General features: G+C 38.1%; 1 protein-coding gene across 1 annotated transcript in view; it reads right to left on the minus strand.

Moving 5' to 3' along the window:
* Window positions 1-14,037, minus strand: part of LOC103041279 (endoplasmic reticulum metallopeptidase 1) — a 55,253-nt gene that overhangs the window by 34,628 nt on the left and 6,588 nt on the right. Inside the window, exons 4-8 of the mRNA XM_007230620.4 lie at window positions 13,471-13,576; window positions 13,240-13,386; window positions 11,960-12,052; window positions 4,811-5,023; window positions 4,433-4,653 (exon numbers count right to left, since the gene is read on the minus strand). Coding sequence (XP_007230682.3) covers window positions 4,433-4,653; window positions 4,811-5,023; window positions 11,960-12,052; window positions 13,240-13,386; window positions 13,471-13,576 — 780 coding nt within the window. The remainder of the gene's footprint in view (window positions 1-4,432; window positions 4,654-4,810; window positions 5,024-11,959; window positions 12,053-13,239; window positions 13,387-13,470; window positions 13,577-14,037) is intronic.

Genomic DNA, 14,037 nt, shown 5'->3' on the forward strand with positions numbered 1-14,037 from the left:
ACTCAAAAACCATAAGACCTACATTCAAAATTCTTTTTTTGATGGATTCCTTGGGTCAATACCAACAACTTTCCAATTTGGACCATGCACTTCCGTCTATATAGATTTTTTGCTAATTTGCATAATATGCAAAACCTACTTTTGCAAACTAGTCCTAGGAATTTTGACCAATCCTGGCATGTTTGGTATCAAAACACTCGTGAGAGCATGCGCTTCAATATTCATTAAGAAAAAGTTGAAATATGTAAACAATATGGCCGCCATATGCAAATTAGTCCTTCCGGATATATGCCCCATTCACTTCAAGAGGTAAATTTGGAGCACTGTTTCTCAGCAACCGTGCAACCCAGCAAGTTGAAACTTTGCATGCAGAATCTATCATACAGCCTCTAAAGGATGTTCAAAGGGCAACTTAATCAATCAACATGGCTGAACACCATCAGCCAATCAGCATTCAGCAGACATTTTGGCAGGCTGAATGTTGCCCAATCTGGATGATATTTGGCAGTTATGTTCAGGTGGAGACACTGTAGTGACCTGCAAAGTGCTGAAACAATCCGCCCACTGGGGGGCGCTGTTCCAAAAAAACGAGTATATGTCAATCATGCTGTACTATTTTGACATCTAATTGTCTTTGCCATATTTAGTACAGTGGCTCTGACAAATTTCTCAATACAACTATGTTTAAAAAGTGCTTTGTTCATTCATAATTGCTAATTGTTTGAAAATAGCTATATTGAAACTACTCTCTGGATATTTGGCCTATCACCTCCATTTCAGTCTTGCTGCACACTGTAGAGTCTCTAGGTAAATGTTCATTAAAAACATTTGTGAAAATTTCACATACAATACTCTCCAGGCATCAAGCACTCTGTGCGTCCTTGGAATTTCTAACCTAAATTGCTGTAACTCTGCAGTATTTGCTGTAATCTCACAATGTTAAAGACCTCTGTACAATATCACTCTGATGAAGCGCCATTTAATACAGAACTAGATTAAGAATAACTTGACATTACATGTCATATCAGAACATTCACTCCTTTGTGCCTCTTCTCAACATTAATAACAGGTGAAAGACTTTTGATCATTTCTAAATGTGACAGAATGTCTCCAATTGTGTTAGACCTTCTTACACATCACCATCCTATGCTCTAGTAGGCACCATTGTGCTAGTTGGTGCTTGATGAAGCGCCATTTAATTCAGAACTAGATTTATAATAACTTCGTAATTACATGTCATATCAGAACATTCACTCCTTTGTGTTAATTTAAACTTGTTTGGTCAAACATTTCAGCTTGTTCTGCAAAGGTTCAAAGGTCAATCTGAATACCACTTTGTGAACATTCTGGTTGAAGCCACCTGATCAATACCAATAACATGTAGACACCTTTTGACTAGTTCTAACTCACTTAATGAATATCCTACAAAGTTCACTAGATTTACATGTGAATTTAAGCACTGATCAGGTTGAAAGGCCTCTGCTCAACATTAATAACAGGTGAAAAACTTGATAATTTCTAAATGTGACAGGGCATCTCCAATCATATTAGACCTTCTTACACATCACCATTCAATGCTCCAGTAGGCACCATTGTGCAAGTTGGTGCTTGAACCCGATGATTGCCGCTTGCGGCTATATTTATTATTATTATTCTTTTTCTCCTGAAAAAACAGTTGTGCAGCCTAAACCGTAAGTCATAGAGAAATGAAACTTGGTAGGTAGATGTAGGATCAGTGCATCTCGGTGGACAACAAAAATGGCACAGATTGGTCAAGTGGTGGCGCTATAAACAAGGAAATTCATTTTTCACAATTTTCTCAATAACTCAAAAACCATAAGACCTACATTCAAAATTCTTTTAAGATGGATTCCTTGGGTCAATACCAACAACTTTCCAATTTGGACCATGCACTTCCGTCTATATAGATTTTTTGCTAATTTGCATAATATGCAAAACCTACTTTTGCAAACTAGTCCTAGGAATGTTGACCAATCCTGGCATGTTTGGTATCAAAACACTCGTGAGAGCATGCACTTCAATATTCATTAAGAAAAAGTTGAAATATGTAAACAATATGGCCGCCATATGCAAATTAGTCCTTCCGGATATATGCCCCATTCACTTCAAGAGGTAAATTTGGAACACTGTTTCTCAGCAACCTTGTAACCTAGCAAGTTGAAACTTTGCATGCAGAATCTATCATACAGCCTCTAAAGGATGTTCAAAGGGCAACTTAATCAATCAACATGGCTGAACACCATCAGCCAATCAGCATTCAGCAGACATTTTGGCAGGCTGAATGTTGCCCAATCTGGATGATATTTGGCAGTTATGTTCAGGTGGAGAAACTGTAGTGACCTGCAAAGTGCTGAAACAATCCGCCCACTGGGGGGCGCTGTTCCAAAAAAACGAGTATATGTCAATCATGCTGTTATATTTTGACATCTAATTGTTTTTGCCATATTTAGTACAGTGGCTCTGACAAATTTCTCAATACAACTATGTTTAAAAAGTGCTTTGTTCATTCATAATTGCTAATTGTTTGACAATAGCTATATTGAAACTACTCTCTGGATATTTGGCCTATCACCTCCATTTCAGTCTTGCTGCACACTGTAGAGTCTCTAGGTAAATGTTCATTAAAAACATTTGTGAAAATTTCACATACAATACTCTCCAGGCATCAAGCAATCTGTGCGTCCTTGGAATTTCTAACCTAAATTGCTGTAACTCTGCAGTATTTGCTGTAATCTCACAATGTTAAAGACCTCTGTACAATATCACTCTGATGAAGCGCCATTTAATACAGAACTAGATTAAGAATAACTTGACATTACATGTCATATCAGAACATTCACTCCTTTGTGCCTCTGCTCAACATTAATAACACGTGAAAGACTTTTGATCATTTCTAAATGTGACAGAATGTCTCCAATTGTGTTAGACCTTCTTACACATCACCATCCTATGCTCTAGTAGGCACCATTGTGCTAGTTGGTGCTTGATGAAGCGCCATTTAATTCAGAACTAGATTTATAATAACTTCGTAATTACATGTCATATCAGAACATTCACTCCTTTGTGTTAATTTAAACTAGTTTGGTCAAACATTTCAGCTTGTTCTGCAAAGGTTCAAAGGTCAATCTGAATACCACTTTGTGAACATTCTGGTTGAAGCCACCTGATCAGTACCAATAACATGTAGACACCTTTTGACTAGTTCTAACTCACTTTATGAATATCCTACAAAGTTCACTAGATTTACATGTGAATTTAAGCACTGATCAGGTTGAAAGGCCTCTGCTCAACATTAATAACAGGTGAAAAACTTGATAATTTCTAAATCTGACAGGGCATCTCCAATCATATTAGACCTTCTTACACATCACCATTCAATGCTCCAGTAGGCACCATTGTGCAAGTTGGTGCTTGAACCCGATGATTGCCGCTTGCGGCTATATTTATTTATTTACATTTTAATCCAGGGTTCTTGTCAAAGTCAGATTTAATGCTTTTTAAGACCTTTTTAAGACCTCGATAAATATGATTCAAGACCCCATAATTTGGCCACATCCTTTAAAGTTGTGCCTAATAACAAAAAAACACATAAAAACAAACTTTGTAAAGTGTGCAGATTTTGGTTTGTACACCTGGTAGGGTGGCTCCAGTGGCACGTACCATGCTTAAAGGGGGTCTCCAACTGACACGTTTCAGACCCGCAGTTGTAAAATGCAGCCTAAAATTCTTGATTTATTACAGTCTTAGTCATGACTTATTTAGACCTTCCAGTTAGCTAGCTCGCTGCTAACGTTTGTATGTTAGCTAACCGTCGCTAAAGTTAGCTAGCTCTCCCCTAACCTTCTCTCCCCGGTAGTGTTAGCTAACTTGCCACTAAAACTAGCTAAAATGTTAGCTAGCTCTCTGCTAACCTTATTTCTCTTCACAGTAGCTTAGCCAACTTGCCGATAAGGTCAGCATGTTTTCTAGCTAATCCTAGTTCTCTCCTCTATAACGTAGCTAACTCACCACTAATGTTAGCTAGCTTTCCGCTAACCTTAGTTCTCTCCTCGGTAACATTGCTAACTCACCACTAATGTTAGCTAGCTCTTCGCTAGCTGTCAGTTCTGTCCCCAGATTACATGTTCACAATAAGGTACTGCAGCAAATTACCAGGAAATTTAAGACAATTTAACACCTTAATTACCAGGATTTTAATTTAAGACATTTTAAGACTTTTTAAGGACCCGCGGGAACCCTGTAATCCTACACTAGCTAACTACACTAAAATTAATCACTTTTACATTTTTATGCAATTCATAATTAAATCACAGATAAACAGAATAATAGAATAGAATAGAATAGAATAGAATAGAATAGAATAAAATAGAATAGAATAGAACTATACACCAGGTTGCAGTGTGGTCCTTACCCCATAATACAGGTTCTTGGCCAGTGTGTGGATCAAGAGCATCTTCCCCACAGCCGCAGAGCCGTAAAGACAGACAGAGGTGTAGAAGTGACTGTACCAGAACATGGACCGGCCCATCAGAGTAACCAACAGCGCCACAATCAACACGAACAGCAGGGTAATGAACCAGCTGAGCAGAGCCACACAGGCCGCATACGCCAGGTCCCGCACGTAACGCCCACCTGAGACAGCAGAATTTACAATACATTTCATTACTAGCATCAATTATCTAAATATCTAGAATAAACTAATACCTAGAATAAAACTAACACACAGTCATTTTAGAATATGAAAAAATATGTGAAGTTTGATCACTACAGTTGAATGCAGTGTGTGTACCTGCGTTGCTGGGCAAGCTGCACTTCTTGGCCAGATAGAGGAAGGCTGCCACAAACACCATGTAATTGAGGATGGTGCCCACCCTGGCTGGATAGGCCACGACCACCACGCCCAGCAGGTCAAAAAACACCATGTTTCCATGCCGATACTCCGAGGAGTCTGCCAGCTTCTCAGACATGACCAGGTGCTTCAGCACTGCCAAGATGTTGTCACCTGAAAAACAGCAGGAGCGTAGTGCAATTTATACGTTTTTGGGTTGAGCGCAGTTTTACAGCAGTAGTACAATAGTAGTGAAGAGCGGATGCTGAAAAATAAATGTATTCGTGAACAATGGTTGCAATAGTGAAGAGCGGTTGCAGCTGTGGCTGAAGTAGTGAATACTGGTTGCATTAATTAATAATGGCTGCAAAAAGTGCACAGTGGCTGCAAAAGTGAACAGTGGGTGCAGTTTTAACAGCAAACAGTGGTTCCAGAACCAAAAAGTGCCTGCTGTAGTGAATAGCGGCTGCAGGACAGAATAACTGTTAGCAGGGGTGAACAGCAGTTGGACTTATGGACAATGTTTGCAGTAGTGACTAGCAGTTACTGTAGTGAATAGTGTCTGCAAGAGTAAACAGTGCCACAGAACAGTGGCTACAGTAGTAAGTAGAGGCCGACCGATCGATCGGCCAGCCGATTTAATCGGCCGATTTTTTTTATTTTTTTTATCAATCGGCATCGGCCGATTTTCTTATTTGGCCACGCCGATTTTAATCCGGCACATCTGCGGGCAGTAGGGCTGGCCCGAATAGCGTTTTTTGAGCTCCGGATATTCGGCACTGATTCGAAGCGAATATTCGAATATTCGTTTTTAAAAAAAGAGGTAAAAAAAAAAAAAAAAAGCAAATCACGGCCCCTTTAATCCACTGAAAAATGTTCAATTTGCTCTGACCGACGAGACATATTCACCCCGGATTTTTGGTGTTTTTATCCCGGATTTTTGTGTTTTCACCCCATATTTTTTCTGTGTTTTTAGCCCAGATTTCTTTGTGTTTTCATCCCGGAATTTCTGCTGCCCCACACCGAGGCTGCTGCTGCACGGTTTCTCCGCTGCGCAAGCCAGCCCAGTAAATTGCTGTTTGTGTTTTCACACTTAGGCTATTTGCTTAAAAAAACAAACAAAAAAAAACGTTTGTTCAGGAAGTATTTTATATTCTTAAACATTGTTGATTATATTAGAGGACAGTCATTGTAAACTGTACTTGGTCTATTTCGGTTAAAGGATTGTGCAGGGCATATTACTGATTTTGTATTTTTGCACTTGGGCTATAAGCTCAATATTAAATATTTCGTTTGTTTAGAAATTATTTTATATTTTTAAACCATGTAAAATTATATTAGAGTAGAGGAAAGTCATTGTTAATGACGTTATTGTACTTGGTCTATTTCGGTTTAAGGATTGTGCAGGGCATAGCCGTATTACTGATTTTGTATTTTTGCACTTGGGCTATAAGCTCAATATTAAATATTTCGTTTGCTTAGAAATTATTTTATATTTTTAAACCATTTTAAATTATATTAGATAAGAGGAAATTCGTTCAGACATCATTTTTGTAGGCCAGGCTTTTGTAACCGATTTAGCCCCTACTGTTGCCACATTACCCCTTACGTTTTATTATATAAATCAGTTTCGAAGAGCCTGCATTTTTTTTTATCATGTATAATAGAGGTCTGCGCGAGACTGATTTTTAAACCCACTCTTCCACGCTCCCGCGTTTCTGTCTCGTTACCGCGCCGCAAAAAAATTGCTTCTTTTAATCCCGCGCCCGCCCGCCACATACACATTTCTGCCGCTCCCGCCCCACGTTCCTAATATTAATTAAATAAACTACATTTAATGCTTCAAATTTACTTATATATTTATTAAAACAGCAGCGCTGAATAGTGTGGTCCCGTTCCTTATCCCAGTCCAAACACCATCAGTGTGTGCGTGTGTGTGTCGGTCCATCCTGCGCGTTGAGAGTTTTCTTTAGGTTTTTTTTTTTTTTACAATTATTACAGTTTTCTTAACTATTTATTAATTTGCTCCCGCATCGTCTGGATTAAACTCCCGCTCCAGCCAATAACAGTTCAGTTCTGTCCCGCGCGCAAGATATTCTGACGGGACCCGCGAGAACAGAAGTGGTTAGAGTGAGGTGGAACTCTGGAAAGGAGAAAAAAAACGAATATCCGAATACCAAAATTAAAAACCGAATACCTACTCAACGAACAAATATCCGAATACCCGAATATTCGGGTCCAGCCCTAGCGGGCAGCTACTTGGAACGCAGCGCAAGGTTTCAAGAGTGAGCAAGACTTTCAACGGGTAAGGCATCCATTTTTACAATCCAGTGTCCCAAAGTCTATATTTTCTCTCATGATTAGTAATCTGTGATGTTGCTTCATTTACTGAAAAAGAATAGAATTTCAACTGCATCGGTGTTGTAGCATTTCTCTCCAAACGAAACTATGCTTAGCGTTGATGGCAGGAGTGCATTTGGAATGCGCCCTGACTATGCAAGGCAAGCCCTATCTATAAGCTCTAGTATAAAATAACTGACTTCTCTTCTTCAGAAACGAAAATCTAAGTAAATAAAATCAAATTAACACTTGATATTTTCAGTATTTAAATTATTTTTAGACGAAATGAAAAAGGGCAGGACTAAAACTGTTTAAGGATATTCGCAGCATCAGCTGCGCTGAAATAATAATTACTGGTTAGTCAGGATTATTAGAGGACTGTACTTCTCCTTATATATAAATAAGCTTTATTGTAAACGAATTAATAAAACAAATAGTTTCTAAAATAATGGAGTTAAAATAAAACATCTCTTTTTCCTTCACTACAAACAGACATTAAATCATGCCGCCTCCTGCTGTTCTGCTGTAAAACTCACCCGTTTAAAGCGGTTTGCGCTGTTAGATATTAAATGAAACGATGAGCAGAATTTTCTGTTTTGTCGGGTTCTACTTTAGAACCCCCTCCAGACTTTTCTGATAAAAGCTCATTTTATCCTGAACCTATAAAGTCCGCGCTCTTCAGCTTTCTCAACTCATTTTCCGCTCACGCACCGAACCTCCAGTACAGCTGATGAGACGCGTTTCTCTGGCTAAGGAGCTCATTTGAAGAAGAAAAAAAACAACAGATAATGCAAAAACAGACTGTGCTGTAATTTAAATATAGCTTTATTTATAATTTTATTCTTAATTTAAACGTCACCCATTTTTGTAAAATAATAGCTGCAGCCCTAATGTGAACATTTTATAACATTGTCCTCCCATGTCCATTCGTTTTCAACTGCATGGAGTTGAAGAAGAAATGAGCTTTGCCGTTTTGGAGTAACTATCTAAAGTTGTCACATTATGGAAGTCTTCTTGCACTCTGTTAAACATATTAAAATGAATAATTAATAGACTAACAGACTGCAACAAGTCATACATTTGTTAATTAGTAGGCCCCTACAGTAAATTTTATATAATAGCCAACATAATATTTCTACTATAAACATGAATATATAGTGTATATAGAACATATGTTATATAATGAATAAAATAAAATGTTATGGATAATACAATCTAAATAAAATGAATATTTTTTTTATTAACATATAGTGATATAGTAACATTAAAGTCACTATAAAATGCTAACCTTATTTTCAATAAATTGTGTGAAGTTTACAACTGTTGTGCCTCCTCTTACTAGTATGATTTTAAGCATGCCAAATAAGTATAATACGATAGCATATCGGCCCTAAAAACGGCAGGTCACATCGGCCATCGGCTGACTCTGACCACTAATGATCGGTATCGGCATCGGCCTTAGAAAAACCCATATCGGTCGGTCTCTAGTAGTAAGTAGTAGTTACAGAATTTAATGATGGTTGTAGAGTTGACTAGTTGCTGCAGTGGTGAACAGTGGCTGCAGAAGTGAACAGTAGTTACAGTAATGAAAAGAGCCTGCGAAAGTGAAAAGTGGCTGCAAAGGTAAACAGTGGATGAAGTACAGTCATATGAAAAAGTTTGGGCACCCTCATTAATCTTAAAAAAAATTTATTGTAAATATTTGGGTGTTTGCAACAGCCATTTATTTCAGTGTGATATATCTAATAACTGATGGAGACAGTAATATTTCATGATTGAAATGAGGTTTATTGTACTAACAGAAAATGTGCAATATGCATTAAACCAAAATTTGACTCAACAAAACAACTCTCAAATGATCTAAAAACAAAGATTGTTCAACATAGTTGTTCAGGGGAAGGATACAAAAAGTTGTCTCAGAGATTTAACCTGTCAGTTTCCACTGTGAGGAACATAGTAAGGAAATGGAAGACCACAGGGACAGTTCTTGTTAAGCCCAGAAGTGGCAGGCCAAGATATTATCAGAAAGGCAGAGAAGAAGAATGGTAAGAACAGTCAAGGACAATTAACAGACCACCTCCAAAGAGCTGCAGCATGTCTCTTGCTGTAGATGTCAACAATACAGCGCACTTTGCACAAGGAGAAGCTGTATGGGAGAGTGATGCGAAAGAAGCCATTTCTGCAAGTCGCCTGAGGTGCAAAAGCCACCTTAAATACCTTTTCTCATGATTGGATACACCTGGCTATGAGGTTCAAAGCTCAATGAGGTTAACAATTTAATTTTGTGCTTCAGTAAGTCAGTAAAAAGTAGTTAGGAGTATTCAAATCAATAAAATGATAAGGGTGCCCATACTTTTGCACCGGTCAAATTTTGGTTTAATGCATATTGCACATTTTCTGTTAGTACAATAAACCTAATTTCAATCCTGAAATATTACTGTGTCCATCAGTTATTAGATATATCAAACTGAAATGGCTGTTGCAAACACCCAAATATTTAGAGCTAAAAATGATTAGGATTAATAGGGGTGCCCAAACTTTTTCATATGACTGTAAATAGCGGTAGTTTTAACAGTGAACAGTGGTTCTAGAACCAGAAAGTGCCTACCGTAGTGTATAGCAGTTGCAGGACTGAATAGCAGTTGCAGTACTGAATCATGTTTGCAGTAGTGAACAACAGTTACAGGAATAAACAGTGGCTGCACTAGTGAAAAGTGGTTTTAATAGGGAATAGTGGTGGCAGAGGTGAATAGCAGTTGCAGTAATGGACAGTGGTTACAGCAGTGACTAGCATTTACAGTAGTGAATAGTGGCTACAAGAGTAAACAGTGGCTACAGTAGTGAATAGTAGTTACAGTTATCAAAAATGGTTGCAGTGTTATATTGTTGCTGCAATAGGAGTGGACAGTAGTTACAGTACTAAAAAGAGGCTACAATAGTGAACACTGGTGGCAGTAGTGAACAGCGACTGCTGCAGTGAATAGCAACTGCTGCAGTCAACAGCGGTTGCAGGTGAATTCGGTGGCTGCATTAGTGAACAGCGACTGCTGCAGTGAATAGCAACTAATATTTTTAATAAGGGCGGGCTGATCATTCCTAGTACAATTACAAGAACACTAGTTTTTTGAAAATCACTTTTCATATCCAAACAAAACCTGCTATTGTAATAGAAATATCATATATCATGTCATATGTCAAATAAATCAAGCTGATCTGGCACCTTGTAAATCAGAGTTAAATTAATTCAGGAAATAATTTGTGATGCCCAGCCATAGTGAACAACAGTGACTGCAGTGGTGAATAATAGCTTTATAAGTGAACAGTGATTATATCAATTATTAATGGTCAAAGTTTTGTGCAAGAGCTTCACAGATTTACATGTTTAGCGGGAATGTAATGTGCTGACTGAACAGAACTGTGAGCTCTGGTGAACACTGTGAGCATTGTGCGAGTTTGCGCGTGGAGGGACTGAACAATGGAGCTTTACTGCAGAGTCTCACAAAGAAACTGGAAAAAAAAAAAAAAAAAAACACAAATCCTTCCCACCAGGCGCGGCTACACACACACACACACACACACACACGTTTGGCATTCCAAACAGCATTGTGATAATGATCATTATCAATTTAGAACTGAGGCCTGCATGACCTTCAGCTGAAGTCCAGCTTTAAAGCCTCAGGTTAAACAGCTACTGCTTAATAGAGCAGTGCTCACATTTACATACATACTCTCCTGTTCAGACATGCTGACACACACACACACACAATACATAACAATAATCCCTAGCGAGTCACCTTGTCAGCAGTTGAACTCATTCACACACACCTTCTTTATTCAGTTAGTACACACACAAATTGCTCAGTCAACGTTAAAAGAAGCTAAGTGTAAACACTGATATCCTTGTTACAGAGTCGTGGAAGCACTACTGCTAAATTCATGAAAGCAGTAATACACCACCTCTCTACACACTTCTTCATAAAACTGTAACTGCCCTTCACCACTCTCTCAGACAGGAAGTTCACCCAAAGGTCAGATTAAGTAACAGTAGGGCTATCTTTGAGAACAGTGGGTATAAAGGGTATAAAGTTATAATCAGTAAATAGGAAATACAGAAGTGTTCAATTGACAGATAAGCAAATAGCATACAGTGATTATATAGCAGTGAAAAATGAATCTAGTAGCAAACAGTAAGGGTAATAGTAAAATAATCAGTAGTATTATAGTAGTCAGTAGTGACCACAACAGAAAATACATTAGAAGTTAGTAGTTCTAAAAGTGAACAATGATTACAGGGGTTAATGGTTACAGAACTGAATAGTTGTAACATTAATAAGGAGTGGTTACAGTGAATGTAGCTGTAGCTGTAGTAGTTTAACACAATATAACACAATTAGGGTTGTCAATGTTAAAGCATGTTTAACGCATGCAATTAATTTGGAATAAGTAATGCATCATTATTTTCTTAGAGCATTAAACAGTTGATGACTGCTTATTTAATTAAAGACAGTGTAGTAAGTCATGTTTAAGGTTTTTTTTTTTTACTTTTGCAGTTTATATGCATTCATTATTTTTAGTTTGCATTATTTATTTTGTTATATTTTTATTGTTTTATACACAATACACAAATGTGTTTTTTAGTTACACTATACTCATATATCTAAAACTTTAACATGTATTTTGATGCAATAGAATTTTCTTATACAAATATTTTTCAGGTTTTTTTTGTCATGTCACCAAGAATATTGCTGCAACACATGCTTCAGCTCGTACCTGCTCTCTGGATGGAGTCTGTGTGGATTCGGTCTGGAGTGTCATATTTGGTGTGGTAGATGAAGCCATTTTCTATGAAGGCCAGGTCTATTCCTGTAAAGGAAAAAACAGAGTTAATATACACAGAGAGACAGCGGTGTTGAATCTTCTGGTGAAATCTGGTTAAAATTCCAGATTTTTTTTTATATGTGCATGGGTGTGTATAGTATTAAAGGAGAACTCTACGTATCTTTGTTGAATAGCCCACCGCTGCTCTCCTATAGCTTTCTAAGATACAGTAATTTTGTGCTTTTTGCCCAGCACTCTGTACAAAGGCTGTATCGGGCATATTTGGAGCCAATAGATCCGATTTTTACACCGTTATCCAGCTCAAAGTAGCTCCACACCTCCTTGGTAGAATCCGGAGAGCCCTGACATTTAAATCGAGACATTAATGACTTAAAAAGTGCACAAGAAGCCTATTAAAACCACTGTTTACATCCCATAGTGCAGGTAAATCTTCAGGTGCCGCCATCTTTGTACTGATAATGTCATAGACATATATATACACAGACTCTGCATAGCCTGCCTCCTGGCATAGCAGCTATGCGGAGTCTATGTATGTCTGTCATTATCAGTACAGTGATGGCGGCTCCCGGAGTTACAAAGAAGCACTATGGGATGTAAACAGTGGTTTTGGATTCTACCACGGAGGTGTGAAGCTACTTTAGGTCTGGTTAAAGGTGTAAAAAGCGATTTATTGGGGCAAAATATGCCCGATACAACCACTGTGCAGAGTGCTGGGCAAAAAGCACATAAATACTGGATCTCAGAAAGCTGTAGGAGAGCAGATGTGTGCTATTCAACAAAGGTAAGTCATTTTTATCATATTTTACTACACTAAAAGTCAATTTTACACCAGACTTCTCCTATAAAGGTTATGCATGAGTGTTATAGGTATGGGTATGGATAAGTGTGGATGGTAATGGATGGGTATGAAAGGGTATGGATATTTATAGATATAAACTGTAGATTGGAATTGATATTTATGGATATGAAGTGTAGATGGGTATGGTTATGTATTGATAAGTATGGTTACAAATGGGTGTGTATAGTTATTGAGGGGTATGCATGGGTGTGATAGAATGATGGTATGTAAATAGGGGTGAGTATGGTTAAAGATAGGTGTAAATGGGTATGATAATAGGTTGGTTTGGATGGTGATCTTTTCCGGAACACAGTATGAGTACAGATTGATTGTGTGTGTGTGTGTGTGTGTGTGTGTGTGTGTGTGTGTGTACCTGGAATGTTGCCAAAGTCTCTGTAGATGCGAAAGTCTGTGTCTGATGGAATGATCCCACTCTGAAAGACTTCCTGTCCCACCACAGAGGCAAACGGGTGCTTAGCAGCGTGAACGTACGCCTGCACCAGCCACGGGTTTTCCGGCCCTGAACACAGAAACACTGTCACTGACAGGAAGTGTACGCACACACACAAACACACACACTTTTCACACATTCTGAAGGTGTTACCTGTCTGAAACACCACCTCCTTCCCCCCGACGCCTGCAGCCTCCAGATTCACAAATGCCCTCACCTGCTTTGCCCACGGATGCTGAGTGATGAAGCCATGACTCGCCTGTAACAAAGAGAGAGAGAAAGAGAGAAATATATACATATTCAGTATCTATAGTACTATCTACAGACTAATTTAATATTGACTATACATTTTTCAGTTATCCACTATGGTTTATTCTGTTTATCATTAATTGTTCTGTCTCAACCATAAATTCATAACCCTAGTACACTAACGTTAAAATTAGTAACACCATCATTAACGTTGGGTTGCACTGTTTGACAAGTTTTGGAGCCTTTCTTTAATTTTACAACATACATCATTACATAAAATAAAAAAGGTACCATGGATGAAGCTATAAAAAATCAGAAAAATGATTGGAAAATCAGGTAATCCTTAAGAGGTAATGTCCTAACAAATAAAATAGATCGGAGGAGGGAATCAACCATAACATTAAATGACATCAATTAGCGCCCTGAAGCTCCCCAAAGTCCCATGCAACTCAGACAGCAGCAACACAATGA

Source organism: Astyanax mexicanus, chromosome 17 (assembly GCF_023375975.1).
Source record: "Astyanax mexicanus isolate ESR-SI-001 chromosome 17, AstMex3_surface, whole genome shotgun sequence".
Classification (NCBI taxonomy): domain Eukaryota; kingdom Metazoa; phylum Chordata; class Actinopteri; order Characiformes; family Acestrorhamphidae; genus Astyanax; species Astyanax mexicanus.